A 15,300-nucleotide genomic window follows, 5' to 3' on the forward strand; every position below is an offset into this window, starting at 1 on the left:
TAACCTTTCCTTTCTGACTGAATGCTCTGAAATGTGCCATCTCCTCCCTTTTCTTTTCACAGAGCTCTCAGAGGTGCTGTGGACCATGGTGATCCACATCGGCCTCAGTGTGAGGAGTCTGGGCGGAGGCTTTGGCCTCTTCTTCATATTTGCTGCCTTTGCTACCCTGACAGTAGCAATTCTTCTGGTCATGGAGGGCCTGTCTGCTTTTCTCCATGCACTTCGCTTGCACTGGTAAGTTATTGGAATACCCAGAAATTTCAAAGCTCTTCATAGCAAGAAAATTGCCATCAGATGGAGTATCTACAGAAACACCATCTTCTGGAAAGTTGTATTGACCTTTACACAGTAAAGCTAAGCCTGTAAAATCAGAGTAATGAGCTGAGATCAGCAATGTTCAGAAGTGCCACAAATATTATCTAAACATCTAAATGTTCTACAGCAGATGGCATCTGACAGCACAAAATCTTTAAAAGGCTCAGAGCTTTCACTCTTTATTTCCACTAATACAAGCTCTCTCCTGTTTACATGTATAAACTTTGCTTAGAAATTGTGAGGAGTAACTGTTCTTTTAAAAAAATAAATTAAACTAAAGCTGTGTGAGCAATGGGATGAGGAGGGTTGTGCAAATGGATGAACGTGCTTATGGCTTTCAGTAGGATTTTTTTGTTCTGCCCTTTGGTCTGTTGTCTGGTTCTAACATTTGTTTTCCCTTAATGCACAATAGTGACTGGCTACCACTTCCTTCATATCTGGTATGTTCTTTTACAAGGAAAGTTGAATATCATTGGACCGTCTGAATTAGAAATGTGAAGGGACAAGCAGTAAAATGAGATTTCAGATCAGTACATCTAGGTTGTAGTTTTCTGAGAAGGAATGCCAACCTGTAAAAATCATTACCTTAGGAAATGATACAGATTTCTGAACAGGATAATAAATCCATTCTTAAATAGTCTTAGTAAATGTATTTTGCTGTTCTGCAGTTTGTAGGCAAAATCTGGGACTGCACACTCACAAATCAGTAAAAACAGCTTATAGAGCTCAATTTGAAAAAACTCTCAGCCGTGAACTATTGTATGCACATCTTCAGCAGGTTCTTCACTGTTATCTGCTTAGATGATGAATGGTGCATGTGGTCTTAATCTTCTTCATAAGAGCTTGTTTTGAACAGGAACAACTTTGCCTGTCTGCCCTTTAGGGTGCTGTGGAATATTAGCTATTTGCTATTTGTTTACTGGCTGCTGCTTGGTTAGTCCATTTCCCATGATCCTTAATCTCTTGTGTATGCAGACAGCTAGGCAACAACGAGGAGTTACTCACTAGTGCATTCATCACTTTCTCTGCACACAAGCATGGAAAGTGTTCAAGAGCTTTCTCTAATGCATACATAAGAGCACTTACTGTTCCACTTCAGATTCCATCTGGTTAGTGCATCAGCGTGATCAAAGCAGCAGCATGCCCTCTAGAAATTCTCTCCAAACTAAATTGTAGCACTGAGGAAGAGTAAGTCTATACTTCTTCTCTGGAGAGTTCCGATTACTGCCGTCTCTTCTTGGTAATTTCTTTTCTGGTAGGCCGGGAGAACAAAGTGAAGTTCCATGAAGTTCACAAGAAATATCCTGCCTTGCTTAAATGGGAGAGAAAGGCTGTTCTGAGCACTTTTTAAAAATAAATAGTCCTGTAAGTAGAAAAGGAAACCAGTATCACCTTGAATTGTTTTGATGGAGATTAAAAAAAAAAAGAAAGACAAAAGGCTGCAGCCTTTTTATACTTTCTCAAACTTTTGGGGAAGGAAGACTTCCTTCCTCCTTTTGCACTCTCTGGTAGCAGTCTCCTAAGTGCAGACTGAAACTTCCCAGCGTTCCTGCATCTCGTAGATCAAATGAATCGAGGTTCACACTGCAATTCTTGGGTGTAGCCATCTTGTATGGAGAGGGAGTCCATCCTAGGGGGGGCCGCTGCTGAAAATGGCTGCTGGATGGTGCTTCTGTTTTTCCTGGCACATAGCCTAGAAGTCTTCATACCAGTCGCTTAAGAACTTCTTGCTGGCTGGCTGGTGTTTCGTCATCCTCATACTACTGTCATTGTACTTCAAAATTGCATCAGTGTGAAGGAAAGAACTCTGCAAACCCTGCCTTATATTATTGCTGACAATCCAAGAAGAGCAAAGAGTAAACAGTACTCTAATTCATATGGGGTGTTTCTGATCTTCAGCTGTTGGTGAATTTGTAGTTAATTTCCAAAATCTTGCTTCTCTGAACTGCAGTGCTTTGTGGCACATTTCTGAACAACAGTAGATGAGCAGTCCCTGAAAGCCTTTTCTTTGTAGTGAACTCTACTTGTGTTGTTGTTTTCCTTCTTTTTTTTTTCTTGTGAAGAGATAGGCTAAGATAAATAAGCATATTTTTCTCAAGATACCTATCTTCTGTTAGTAAGCACAGACTACGCTTAGGGATGCCACTGACAGGGCACTTGAAACAAGTGTGAACTGGAGGTTCACAGTTCAGCCAAGAGGAGGCTTTTCACTTTGCCAGGCTATCTTTAAAGAACGTAAACTTAAACTGTCTGGAAATGTGTAAAGGGAAGATGGCATATGACTGAAATAGCAAGGAAACAAGAGAGACCAAGCTGAATAATAGCACTAATCACATGTAACCGTTGCCGTGCAAAACAACTGCAGGGCACTTGCTGGGGAACTGCAGACCTGAAGCTCTTAATGAGGTCATATTTTCCCCAAAGATATGTTTCGGGCTTGTACAATTTTAATTTACATTATCTAATAGAAAAATCTGTTCAAGCTTAGGGTTATAAAAAGGTTATAAAAGCAAGGGTAAAGCAGTATTTCAGACTGCAAGTAAAGTGCTGAAATTATTTTGGGCGTGTTGGGCTTTCATTATCACAGTGGAGAACGAGGCATTCTAAAATTGTTCAAAACAACACACTGCTAACATTCCTTTTTAGTCTGAACATGAAATCAGTGTGTTTCCAATGGCAGGTGCTCTCTTTAGGGGCGTTGTGGAGAGGGTAAATGAAATGCAGCTGTCCTGGGAAGAGCAGATCAGATTTTGTGGCAGTGGGAGAAGTCACCTATCTGGAATTCTAAAGGTGTGGGTGGTTCAGCCTTCCCGGAAAGGAAAAGTAATTTAGCATGTGTCTTGTTGTTGGAAAAACCAGATTCTTCCATGAGATCTGCCTGTCATTTCCAAATGAGGAGGATTTATTTTGTGCTTTTCCAGAGGTATGCATTCCTTCAGCAGGCTGGGTTTTTCAGGGGTGATTCAGAGTGTAGGAAGAACTCTTAAGTGCTGCCAAAATCTCAGTCTCACGTATCAGAGGTCTGCTGGAACTCAACAGCAGTCTGAGCTGTAACCTACGTTGTGCTTTTAATTCCTCTTGATTGTAGTGTCGTTTTTCTTAAAATATTTTATCTTTGCATTTGCTTTTCAGTAATGTAGTTTGACAACACTGTTTAGATTAAGGTAACTTACCGTCTTATTTTAAGCTAGTCGGCTGTTCTGATGTGGGCAAAGTAGACCTTGTCCAATAGGAGAAATTTGTAGCAATGCAAAGTAGGGTCCTAATGTCATAAACTGATGCAGAAATACTGTTTCAGTTGAAATGTCTTCCTGTAAAAGCAATATTCTAGGCTCAGGCTTAGGCCTGAGCTGGAATTGGAAGCTTCTCTGCCTATAAAAGGTCCCTAGACCAAAGGGGTGTTCTCCATGTGCTGGGGGGAATAGTCCTGCTTTTAGATAACTGAGGGCCCTCTTTCTGTTCCGAGACCAGGCCATAGCTGGAAAGAATAGATAGCAGCATGCATAATACAAAGCAAGTCAGGTTAATTCACAGAGGAGTTAGTGTTGGGGCTCATGTTTCTCTATGCAAGAGAGATTGAGGCTGAAAGACCATCATGATATAGATTTATCCAGGAGTTTGTCTGCCTCTCAGCCTGTCTCCCATCCCTCAGTGCAAGAGATTAGTTCTGTACAATAAGCTTTTTCAGCTAACCTTTTTCCAAGTGCTTGCACTGTTATGTTCAAGCTACAGAACAGGGCATTGCACAGCTTTTGCTTTTGTGGTAGGAGTATAAGAAGGCCTCTATACTCTAGAAGTGTTGGAGGGACCCACTATGGTTAGAAGTGGCTTTAATAGGAAATTCCAGCTTGCTTCAGAATTAGCATGAAAGCCATGTCCATCCATGTGCTCAGCATGGTTCCCAGCCATGTAGCAGTGTAGGTTTGGTAAGCATGGAGAACTGTATTCATCTGCTCTTGCTAAAGACTTTGGTCTGTTCCCTCCCTCCTGTGTTCAAGAACAGCTCCCTGGCAGATGTGTGTACTTTGGTTGTGGCTGTATTTTAGACATATATAAACATGATTTTTCTTCATCATGCATTGCTTGAGCCTGCCACTGATCCATAAACGTCCACAGGATGTGCTGAGGCACTCAGCTCTTCTGAGGCAGTGAAATAGATCTAAGCAGTCCTTTCGACTGTGCAGCGTTAGGTGCAATGATGTGCAGTGTTGAAGGCAGGAAATGTCACACTATGCCTGTTTTGTTCTGAGTGGCAAAGTTGGAGGGTTCTGTGGGTCTGCACAGTGACCTTAGAATAGATTTCAAATACAACAAATGTGATAAAGCTCAAAAGACCATGCAGAGTAAATAAAAAGGAGCAATTATGCAGTGCTGCGTGGATGGCTGTTCTCAGCTGTAAACTGAGAAGTGAACTGTAGCTTAACAAACAGGCAGGCCCTCCTCTGCCCTGGCAAAGCTCCTGGCGTTCTGCCACTGGAGGGGGAGTATTATTTTCCGAGAGGCGTGGGTGTGCTGGAGTTGCATCCTGCTGGGAATCCAGTGAGCAGAGGTGGGAGTAGTAAGGCCCCACTCCCCACCCACTTGCTAGAATCTTATTTTGCTTTGTAAAGGTCATGAGCCTGAGGCTTATCTTTAATGTGACCATAACGGCACGCTGCTGCTTTAAAAGGCTGTCTCCTGTAAGGATAGGACAGAGTGACCCACCATACAGCATATGAAGCACAGTTGTCCTTTTTGGGAAAGAGTAACTACAACAATCTCTACAAAAATACACCAATCACTTTGTAGCTGTAAGGGGTATTCGAGGCTACCCTTCTTAAGGTGCACTCTGAATTACTGCCTGCCTAAGGCATCGACATGCTCATTTAAGAATACAGTACCAAGCAGGAATTTGCAGTTGTACAAAACGAAAATCAGATTTCCTGTTCAAAAAATGGCTCTTCAGTTGCTTTCAAATGGGACTGTGAGCTGTCTAGTTTTCCAAGCAATGTGGGTATTCTGCGATTCTATTTGGCTGGAAAAATCCATGCATCTATAGTCCAACAAAACCTTAAAATAACTATGAATACAAAACAACTGGAGAATGTGTTTTCTGTAACGCAAACTACCAACAAGTTTTCCAGTCTGTTTATTTGCAGTGCTGACTCTCTAGTAAATCTTCTGCAGAACTTGATCACTAATGAAAGAGAGAGTACAAAGTTTGCAATAGAGCCAGTAAACATGATAGCTGGTGATTCTACGAGTAGCCAGTGACTGATAACAAAATGGACCTTGGGTTCTGGGGGTACCTGCAGACAATTGCAGGAAAAGCACCCAGAATCTTTAGTTCATAGCATTTAGTTGAATAAACTTTTTCACTAGTTCCCTAATGTTACAACAGCCTCCTCTTGAGCTTGGGACATCCAGCTGTGGTCAGTTGTGTCCAAAAGGATCTTTGAGATGTCACGGTCAGCCTATATTGGAACAGTTAATCACCAGGTTAACATTTCATTTGCAGTGGGTGCTGTGTGACTCAGATACCCAACCTCTCCCTCCTATTTGCCTTCGCGTACAGAATAGTCAGTCACAGGATACTTACGGAGATTGTCAGGCTTCCTGAAAAACTGGAGTGTCTTGGCAAGGAGCCTTTCCTCCCCCATGGAAAATCCTGCTCATTCTAGGGATTCCTCTGCAAGGACCTCTGTGCTTATCTGCATGAACAGACTGGAGAACACGTTAGGAAAAAGCTGTTTTTCACTCCTGAGTTCTGCTGGGAAAATGCTATTTGCCAGCTGAAATACCAGCAGCTTTGGAGTTTGCCATGATTCCTGATTTGGAAAAAAAATAATTCAGATATGCCTTTTTACATTTCATGAAATTACTTATCCTGAATTGTTTCAGAATTTCTGTAAGATTTGCTGTTGCTTGATTCCTACAGAGACTTGTTTGTGTTTTTTTTTTTTTAGTGGACCACGTAATGGAAAGTGGTTCTCATGAGCCTCAGGGAAACACTGTGCTTGTTTTTATTGTGAAACATGGAATTATGTTTTCACTTCCCTATTTGGCAGTTGCTGACCATTGGGCAGTTCTCCAGAGTTGTTTTTTTAAGCTTAGTTCATTAGGGGAAGCAAGCAAACAAGGCAAAGTTGACGTTCAGCTTGAGACAATATGCACATCCCTAGCTCTGCAGAAGTAGTCATTCGGGGATAAACCAAATATGCTTGAGTAAATAAACAAAAGTAACTGGTGGAGGAAGTCTGAGCACAGCATCATACAATCAAGGCTTGTTATAACTAAAATGTAAACTTTAGTAATTTGATCTCATAGGAAACGCGTTGCCCTGCTGCATGCTTCTAGGTGTTTCTAAATGATACTGCAGATGGGGAGTTCCTCCTTTTTTTTTTTTGTTGCCCTTTCATTGCCCCTGGCGGGAGGGTGGGATCAAAGTTCCTGAACAATCTTCCTCTATTCCGTTCAAGAAACATCAAACGGGAATGTGTTTGTTGTGCCAATAGATGCATTACGTTTTAATACTGCTTTTTCCCTGTAAAGCTTTGCTTAACCTTTTTTGTAGTCAATACACAGATACTTTTTTTTAATGGAGTTCTTGCTAATCTCTAAATCACATCTGAGACCTGCCTTTTTAATGAATAATCACTCTTCCCTCTCTTTCAGGATTGAATTCCAGAACAAGTTCTACACTGGCACTGGATTCAAGTTTCTCCCTTTCTCATTTGATACCATCCGTGAAGGAAAATTTGACGACTAGAGTTGCCTCAGCTTGAGCAGTGTTAAACTTTGTGTTTTGTGATTAGTCCCACGTGTCTCAGTTGCCCGTAATCCTCCTGTAGTGAAAATAACTTATTGCAGCAGACTCAAGTGTTACCATGGAGCTTCAAAGCCAAGAGCTTTGACATCCTTTGGTAATGAGTGACACTGGATCAAAGCTTTTCTTTCCTTAAGTTTACCACTGAAGATACTAAGTGCATGAAGTGTTTGGATTTGCTGTGTAATAGTGTATTTCTCATGTTGTGAATTTCCTGGCAGGCTTATCAGCAGTATGGGAAAGATGCAGCTATGGCTGAGTGGGCATAAAAACACATGGAAAAAAGGCATAACAACTTCAGTTTGCATAAAGCTTGCTGCTCAGGGGGGGAGAAGGGGTTTTGGATTTGGGGTTGTTTTTTTTTTTTTTTTGGTGGGGTTTTTGGGCAGGGAGAGGGAGTTTTACACGTGGATCCTGTCTCAGCTTCTAAACAAATCATGAGCACTGGGCAGCTCGCAGTCCAGGGCATGCTTCTCCTACCTCCAACCCTTCCACACGTGCAATGTTTTTATTTGACAAAAACGCAGTGTCTTATCCCTTGCTGGGATTCAGGTTGAAGGGGGAGGATTCAGCCTCCTGTGGTGGTTCTCCGTTAGCTGTGATGAAGGGGCAGCATCTTTCCCTTGCCTGGGTTCTCCTTGCAGAAAAGATTGTTCCTTTCCTCCACAGAGATGAGATGCTCCTTTAACTGTGCACCTACATGTTCGTATCCCAGACAAAGCCCTGTGGCCAGCAGTGAAAGCCTGCTGCCTGCTACATCTCTGTTTATAAGTTTTCTTTGCAAATTAAATGGAGGATTATTTGTAGGTAGCTGGAAGGAAGCCCATATCATAATTCTTAGCTATGATGATACGGAGGAGGGAAGAACTCTCAGCTGCGAACTGTTGTCTCAGGTATCCCACTAGTGGCAGTGGAAGTTCTTGGTTTTCTTGTTTAAAACCAAAACCCTGAGGCTGTAAAGTCTAGAGATTCGGGAATATCCAAGTAATGTCCACACAGATTTGACTTCAGTGCAAACAGTTACTGCAAACATGGAGATACTCGTGACATTTGTTGTCATGGCAATTTTCTCCTTGTCCAAGAAGCCCTTTAAGGGAGAACAGAAGGCTGAGTCTTGCCAAAATAGTCTCTATGGAAATGGAGTCTCAGTAGTATCTCTCCAGCGTAGCTGTTGCTTTTTCTCCTGTGCAAGATGTGAATAATTGCTTGCCCTCCCCAATTTGGGGTAGTGGTGGGAGCAGTGGTGCGTGTGTTAGTGTTGTGTGCAACTTTGTCCTGTCTAATTGTCGCAGTGGATCTATAGTATTTGTGTAAGAGAAATTAGAACATAATGAGAATCATCTTAACCTGGAGTTGAAGAGGAAATGTCACGCAATGCAAGGCTGTTTGAAATGACATGAGAAAGATGGGTGTTAGCACTTAGGGCAGAACAGCTGCGCCCCAGAGCGGTGTGCCCGCTGTCCCGCGCAGCTGCACGGGCCGAGGGGATCCTGGTACTGCGCTTGGCAGCTTCTGGGTAACCGCTGTGTTTACAGGCAGACTTCACTGCATGTTTACAATGACGTTTTCAAAATGAAAGACAAAATCAAAAGTAGTCTGCAGGTGGAGCAGTGACACCAGTCCTGCTACCCAGGTAAAATGCGTTACTGATAGTCACTATATAAATTAAATTAACTGTACTACAAGCGGTGTGGCCTCTCTTTTGTCATCCATCCCCTATGCTCTCTGACCATTGCTCCCTGAAGTCCGTTTCTGAGCAGAGCCTCTTTCCCATCTGACACAGCACAGCCCAAAAAAAACCCCCTGTTTTCTATGGACGCCCTTTCGATAGGACTAGAGCGGAAAGGGATCCTGGCCCTGCCTCGGGGGGCCGCTGTCCTGCTCCAGGTGTCCCCGGGCAGTGGGCACCCCAGCCAGGCCCTGCGCGCGGACCACCTCCCCGCCGGGGAGGGCCGCCTTCGCTCAGCCTTTCCTGCAAGGCCGAGCTGCAGCAGCATCTTTCCACCGGCATGGCAGGGCGGAAGGGAGATTTGGGGGGGGGGGGGACTGTTTTGGAAGTTCTCGCAGCCAGATAATTTTCCAGTCCCCCGATGTTTTTGGGAGCAGCCTCTGCCCGCGGCAGAAGGGGGAGGCAGGCTCGAGCCCCGGGCCCGCTGCGCGCAGCCTCCTCCGCGCCTCCCCCGGGGCTGGGGCTCCCGGCTGCTGCCCCTGGCCAGCCGCGTCAGGGGACGCTCCCCCTGCCCGGCCCCGCTGCGCCCCGCTCTCGTGCACCGCTCCTGGCGTGCAACCGAGATGTTTCTGCTTGGCTTCTCCCCGCGCTGCAGGGCAGCAGGGCCTCGGCCGGCCGGAGGGCAGGGAGCACGGAGGCTGCGGAGGCCGGAGGCGCCGGGCTCGCACTGCCCCCTTCGGGCTGCCGCGCCGCTCCCGCCCTCGCTGCTCGGGGAAGCTGCTGGGATCAGCGGGGCACGGAGCCCCCCGCGCGTGCGGTGCCGGCCGCGAGCGGGCAGCGCGACGGCAGCACAACCCGCTGCGCCGCGGAGGCCGAGCGTCCCGGGACGGGGAGGCCGCGGGAAACCTGCCTCGCCGCGTTGCGGAGAGCCTAAACGTAACGCCAGCCCTCGTTAAACCTGGTATTTGTGTTGCCCCGGTGTTCTGGCCTCCTTGAAGGTCTCACCGGGAGGAGGCCAGAGCCTGCACGGGGCAGAGGAAGAACCACCCGGGCGTTTGCTGCTCCCCCGAGCGGGGCGAGAAGCGAAACGGTGTCACCTCCCCTGGCTCAACGAGCTTGAACCCCGTCCCCCAGCCCCATCCCTCCGCCAGCGCGGGCAACGGAGGGGGAGCGGCTGGATCCCCCGATAAAGCCACAAGGAACTGCCAGCGCCGGCGCTATCCCCATCACCAGCCCGGCGTCGCCCGCGGGGCGGCCCGGCTCCAGATCGAAAACTTAATCCTTTATTTGTCAAAACAAACCAGAACAATGGGGCGAGCGGTGCCAGCCGGGGCGCGCGGCGTTGACAGCCCCGGGACGCGGGCTCGCCCAGCGGCCCCCGGCGCCGCTCCCCGTGGCCCCGGCCCTGGGGCGCGAACGGGGGCTGCAGGGCTCCGGCCGGGGCGAGCGCCGGCGGCCGTGCCGACGGGCTCGCGGCTGAGCGCCTCGGGAGCTGCCGCCGCGCCGCTCACCCCCGAGAGCAGCCGCTTCTCCGCGTGCCCCAGCCAGCCGGGGGTGTCGACGTGAGAGCCGCCCACCCCCAGCAGCCCAGGCGGGCTCGCCGCGAGCTCACAGGTGTCACGAGTGGTGTCTGGGCTCTGCCGCACGCACCTGCTGCCCCATGCAGGGCCCGGAGCTGAAACAGGGCGGCCCCAGGGACGGCTGCGGAGGGAGCGGCCGGAGGGCCGGCATCCTGCTACATCCACGGAGATGCCCCGGGCCTGCAGCGCAGCTCGCCTGAACGCCGCACCCTGGGGCGGACGCAGCGGCATCGGGCCTCGCGGTCACACGTGCCACGAGCCAGCAGGCCTCAGGCGCTGGCCTGCTTGGAAAGCTCGACCTCCCGCTTCGCTCGCGGGAAACGGGTCGGGAGAGGCGCAGCTCCCGCCAGCCCGGCGGGGACCACGCGGCATCGTGGGCCGAGCCCTCGGCCTCGCACCTGCGGCAGGGAAGGGGCGCTGGCCCCGCCCCCGGCACTGGCCCCGCCCCCGGCACTGGCCCCGCCCCCGGAATTGGCCCCGCCCCCGGCACTGGCCCCGCTCAACCCCCCCTCCCCACGCCCCGCCCTCCGCCTCCCGGCCCCGCCCCGCCCGCTGTCAGCTCCGCTATGCTGCGCTCCGGTCGGGGGCGTGTCCCGGCGCTGATTGGTCCGCGTCGGCCCCGCCCCGCAGCGGCGCGGCGCGGATTGGCGGAGCGCGCGGCCGGTCCGGGCAGGGAGCGCGGTCATGGCGGCGCCGTTGCGGCTGGCGGTGCTGGCCGCCATGTTGGCGGCGGCCCGGGCCCCGGTGCCGCCGGTGCGGGCGGGCGCGGAGGACGCGCGGCAGGAGGCGGCGGTGCGCGCGCTGGCGCGGCGCCTGCTGGGCCCGCGGGCCGCCGCCGCCGTGGCGCTGTCGGTGGACGGCTCGCTGGCGGCCGGCGGCCGGGACAGCTACCGGGTGCGCTCGCCGCCCGGCGCCGCCGTGGCCGTGGCCGTGGTCGGCTCCAGCGGCGTGGCGGCCGCCGCCGGCCTCCACCGCTACCTGCGCGACCTCTGCGGCTGCCACCTCTCCTGGTCCGGGGCGCAGCTCCGCCTGCCCGACCCGCTGCCCCGGGTGCCGGCCGAGATCCGCGCCGCCAGCCCCAGCAGGTAGCGGCGCCGCCCGGGGCTCCCGGGGCAGCGGCGGCGGGCGGCGGGGGCTGCTCGCGCCTCCCTATCCGGGGGGGGGGGGGGGCGGCGGCGCGCTCAGCCGCCCGCGCCCCTCCGCCCCAGGTTCCGCTACTACCAGAACGCCTGCGCCCAGAGCTACTCGTACGCCTGGTGGGACTGGCCGCGCTGGGAGCGGGAGATCGACTGGATGGCCCTCAGCGGCATCAACCTGGCGCTGGCCTTCGCGGGGCAGGAGGCGGTCTGGCAGCGGGTTGAGTGTTTCGGCGGCGCGGGTCCCTCCTCTGCCTGCCCCTAGCCGGGGGCAGCGCTCGCCGCCCCGGGCGGCCCGCCGTGCCGTGCCGGCGGCCGCGCTCAGCTGCCTCTCTCTGCTCTCCCCGCCGGCCGCAGGTGTACCTCTCCCTGGGCCTGAACCACTCGGAGGTAGACGAGTACTTCACGGGGCCGGCGTTCCTGGCGTGGAACCGGATGGGAAACCTCCACGGCTGGGCCGGGCCGTTGCCGCGGGCCTGGCACCTCAAACAGCTTTATGTGCAGGTACCGGGGGCTTGCTGCAGAGCCGGGGCAGACCAGTGTGACCCCGCTCCCTTGCTCTTCGACGCCGAGACCGCTCGAGGAGGCCCCGGGCTCGCTCCTCCTTCCCCTGGCATCAGCAGTGCTCAGCAGGCAGACAGCGTTTCCTCTCCCTTTACTCTTTCCCTCCTTCTCCTCCCAGTACAGGGTCCTGGAGAGGATGCGCTCGCTGGGGATGATCACGGTGCTGCCGGCCTTTGCAGGCCATGTGCCCCAGGGGATCCTCAGGTAGGTACAACCACGCACGTGCTCTTTGAGAGGCAGTTCAGCCCCGGCTTCAAGCTCCCTTCCTGCTGAGTGTCCATTCTGTGCCTTTCCCTGTGCCGTCCCAGCTGCGCCAGGGACTGGCTCCGCGGGGCGCTCCCGGGGCTGTGCACGCGGCTCCTCACCCTGCCATGCCAGTGTGAGTTTCCCTGGGATGCTGCCCCGTTCTCACGGGGGTGCGCAGTTCTCGTCCTGGTTCTCATCCCTGTCTCTCCCCTGCGGCTCAGGGCTTTCCCACGTGTGAATGCCACTCGCCTCGGGGGCTGGAGCCACTTTGACTGCACGTACTCGTGTACCTACTTGCTGGACCCTGAGGACCCCATGTTCCAGGTCATTGGGACCCTCTTCCTGAAGGAGCTGATCAAGGAGTTTGGCACAGACCACATCTACAGCGCTGACACCTTCAACGAGATGAACCCACTGTCCTCTGACCCTGCGTACCTCTCTAGGGTCAGCAATGCCGTCTTCAGGTCCATGACCGGAGGTGGGTCAGCGCTGGGGGGCTTTGAGCTTGGAGAACAGGTGCTGGTTGTGCAGCTCTGTGCTGCTGGGGCCAGGTGGGTGGCAGCTGTGGGGCAGAGCAGAAGGGCCCCACATGAGCACTGAGCTGATTGCGCTTGTGCAGAGCCAAGTCCTCTGTAAAAGGGGCAGTTTGTGACAATGGGTTGCAAGCAGGCTGTTGGCTGTGCTGGGGCCACCATGGGTGGGCTCTGGAAGGCTGTCTGCCCGAATTGGCTCCTCACTGCCTGTGCCTCCGTCCCCAGCTGATCCCAAGGCGCTGTGGCTGATGCAGGGCTGGCTTTTCCAACACCAGCCGGACTTCTGGCAGCCCGCACAGGTGCGGGCCCTGCTGCACGGCGTGCCCCTCGGCAGGATGATTGTTCTCGACCTCTTCGCGGAGTCCAAGCCCGTGTACCAGTGGACAGAGTCCTTCTACGGGCAGCCCTTCATCTGGTGCATGCTGCACAACTTTGGTGGCAACCACGGGCTCTTCGGCACTGTGGAGGCTATCAACCACGGCCCTTTTGCAGCTCGGCGCTTCCCCAACTCCACCATGGTGGGCACTGGGCTGGCACCTGAGGGCATTGAGCAGAACGACATGGTGTACGAGCTGATGAACGAACTGGGCTGGCGCCAGGAGCCCCTCGACCTCCCGAGCTGGGTCGCACGCTACGCTGAGCGCCGCTACGGTGCCCCAAATGCTGCGGCGGCCAGTGCCTGGCAGCTCCTCCTCCGCAGTGTGTACAACTGCACGGGGGTCTGCGTCAACCACAACCACAGCCCGCTGGTACGCCGGCCCTCCCTGCACATGGACACCGAGGTCTGGTACAACAAGAGCGACGTGTACGAGGCATGGCGCCTGCTGCTGAGCGCTGGCGCGGAGCTGGGCTCCAGCCCCACCTTCAGCTACGACCTGGTGGATGTCACGCGGCAGGCGGCTCAGCAGCTGGTGAGCGACTACTACCTGAGCATCCGACAGGCCTTCCAGAGCCACTCGCTGCCGGACCTGCTCACGGCCGGTGGCGTGCTGGTCTACGACCTGCTCCCAGAGCTCGACAGCCTCCTGTCCAGCCACAGCCTCTTCCTGCTGGGCCGGTGGCTGGAGAGCGCCCGCGCCGTGGCCACCAGCGACAGGGAGGCGGAGCAGTACGAGCTGAATGCCCGGAACCAGGTGACGCTGTGGGGGCCCAACGGCAACATCCTGGATTACGCCAACAAGCAGCTGGGGGGGCTGGTGCTGGACTACTACGGGGTGCGCTGGAGCCTCTTTGTCTCTGCCCTGGTGGAGAGCCTGAACTCGGGCAGCCCCTTCCACCAGGACCAGTTCAACCAGGCTGTCTTCCAGGTAGAGAGAGGCTTCATCTACAACAAGAAGCGCTACCCCTCAGTGCCTGTTGGGGACACGCTGGAGATCTCCAAGAAGATATTCCTCAAATACTACCCCAGTGCCATGCGACGGGGCCGGGCTGGACCAGCGTGAGTGGAGGCTGTGTCTCTGGAGCCTCCCCCAGGAGGGGGGCAGGGACCCTGTGTCCTCACATGCCAAGGCTCCCGCAGCCCCTTGCCTGATCCGTGTGTCCGGTGATGCTGGAATGAAGCCCCAGAGCCCCAGCGGCCCCCAGCAAGGCTGCACCAAGCTGTCTCCTCTGCATGGGCAGGATGAGCCCCAAAGGGGGCTGGTGGCCAGTGTGGGGCAAGCTGTGTGTGCCCCAGGACCAGTCCTGCGTGGTGCTGTGCGCCCCTCTCTGCCAGCCCTGCCTGGCTGCCCCAAGCCTGTCCCAGCGAGGAGGTCACAGCTGCAGGAGGGTGAAGCTGGTTCACCAACAACCACAAAAACCAGAGGTGCAGGCATGGAGAAAGGGCTCTGCTGCCCCGGCTCTCCCGGCGGGACTCTTGCCGGGAGCTGGGACTGGACAGACGGACAGAGGGCCATGGCAGGCCACGTGCGTCTCTGCCCCGGGGCTCCTGGCTTGCTGGCTGGAGGCAGCGCTGGCAGAGAGGCTGCCACCAGGCCTAGCAGCAGTGGGGCTGAGCAGAGCCAGCCCCTGTCTGGGGGGGTGGCGGGGACCTGGCTTTGCCCCCCGGTGCGGGCCTGAGCCCCGTGGCTCGTGCCTGCTGGCTCTCCCTGTGCTGGCGGCTGCTGGGAGCTGTGTTGCGATCATCTGCTGGGCCAGCGCGACCCTTGAGGACGTCGGGCTAGCCCCCTGCCGCATTTTGTGCCTTTTGTACAGAAGGAAAGAGACACTTTACAGACTTTTTTTTATAGACGCTGGGGCTCTGCTTCTCAGGCCAGGGTTTTTCTGTGCCTTTTCCCCCACTCCGCTGGGGACTCGGGCAGAGGCTGCACGTCGGCGTGCTTGCCCGGGAGAGGGGCTGGACGCAGGCGCTGACGAGCAGCGCTGCTGGGACTCCAGCCTGCAGAGCAATTAAAGGCCTGGGCACTGAATGCTGTTGACCTCCTGTGTGCCTCTGTCCCCTCTGATTTCTTTG

The 15,300-nt window shown here is 53.7% G+C and overlaps 2 protein-coding genes across 8 annotated transcripts in view; both read left to right on the forward strand.

Annotated features, from left to right (window-relative positions):
* ATP6V0A1 (ATPase H+ transporting V0 subunit a1) overlaps positions 1 to 8,805 on the forward strand; it is a 32,583-nt gene extending 23,778 nt beyond the window's left edge. For all 7 annotated transcript variants that reach the window (XM_068919414.1, XM_068919412.1, XM_068919415.1 and 4 more), the window contains 2 exons: positions 63 to 234; positions 6,970 to 8,805. In XM_068919414.1, coding sequence (XP_068775515.1) covers positions 63 to 234; positions 6,970 to 7,063 — 266 coding nt within the window. In that variant the 3' untranslated portion in view covers positions 7,064 to 8,805. The remainder of the gene's footprint in view (positions 1 to 62; positions 235 to 6,969) is intronic.
* A 2,248-nt stretch (positions 8,806 to 11,053) lies between these two features.
* NAGLU (N-acetyl-alpha-glucosaminidase) lies at positions 11,054 to 15,270 on the forward strand. The gene is made up of 6 exons (XM_068919229.1): positions 11,054 to 11,454; positions 11,578 to 11,725; positions 11,863 to 12,009; positions 12,188 to 12,273; positions 12,537 to 12,793; positions 13,074 to 15,270. Exons 1-6 carry the CDS (start codon positions 11,054 to 11,056, stop codon positions 14,288 to 14,290), a joined length of 2,256 nt encoding a protein of 751 aa, XP_068775330.1. The 3' UTR covers positions 14,291 to 15,270.
* The last annotated feature ends 30 nt before the right edge of the window (positions 15,271 to 15,300 follow it).

Source organism: Struthio camelus, chromosome 25, assembly GCF_040807025.1.
Source record: "Struthio camelus isolate bStrCam1 chromosome 25, bStrCam1.hap1, whole genome shotgun sequence".
Taxonomy (NCBI): domain Eukaryota; kingdom Metazoa; phylum Chordata; class Aves; order Struthioniformes; family Struthionidae; genus Struthio; species Struthio camelus.

Excerpts from the sequence above, each read along its gene's own strand:
- NAGLU (XM_068919229.1), top strand. The coding sequence starts at position 11,054 with ATGGCGGCGCCGTTGCGGCTGGCGGTGCTGGCCGCCATGTTGGCGGCG. Across the intron at positions 11,455-11,577 it reads CGCGCCGCCAGCCCCAGCAG|GTTCCGCTACTACCAGAACG; the intron begins GTAGCGGCGCCG and ends CCTCCGCCCCAG. Across the intron at positions 12,010-12,187 it reads TCAAACAGCTTTATGTGCAG|TACAGGGTCCTGGAGAGGAT; the intron begins GTACCGGGGGCT and ends TTCTCCTCCCAG.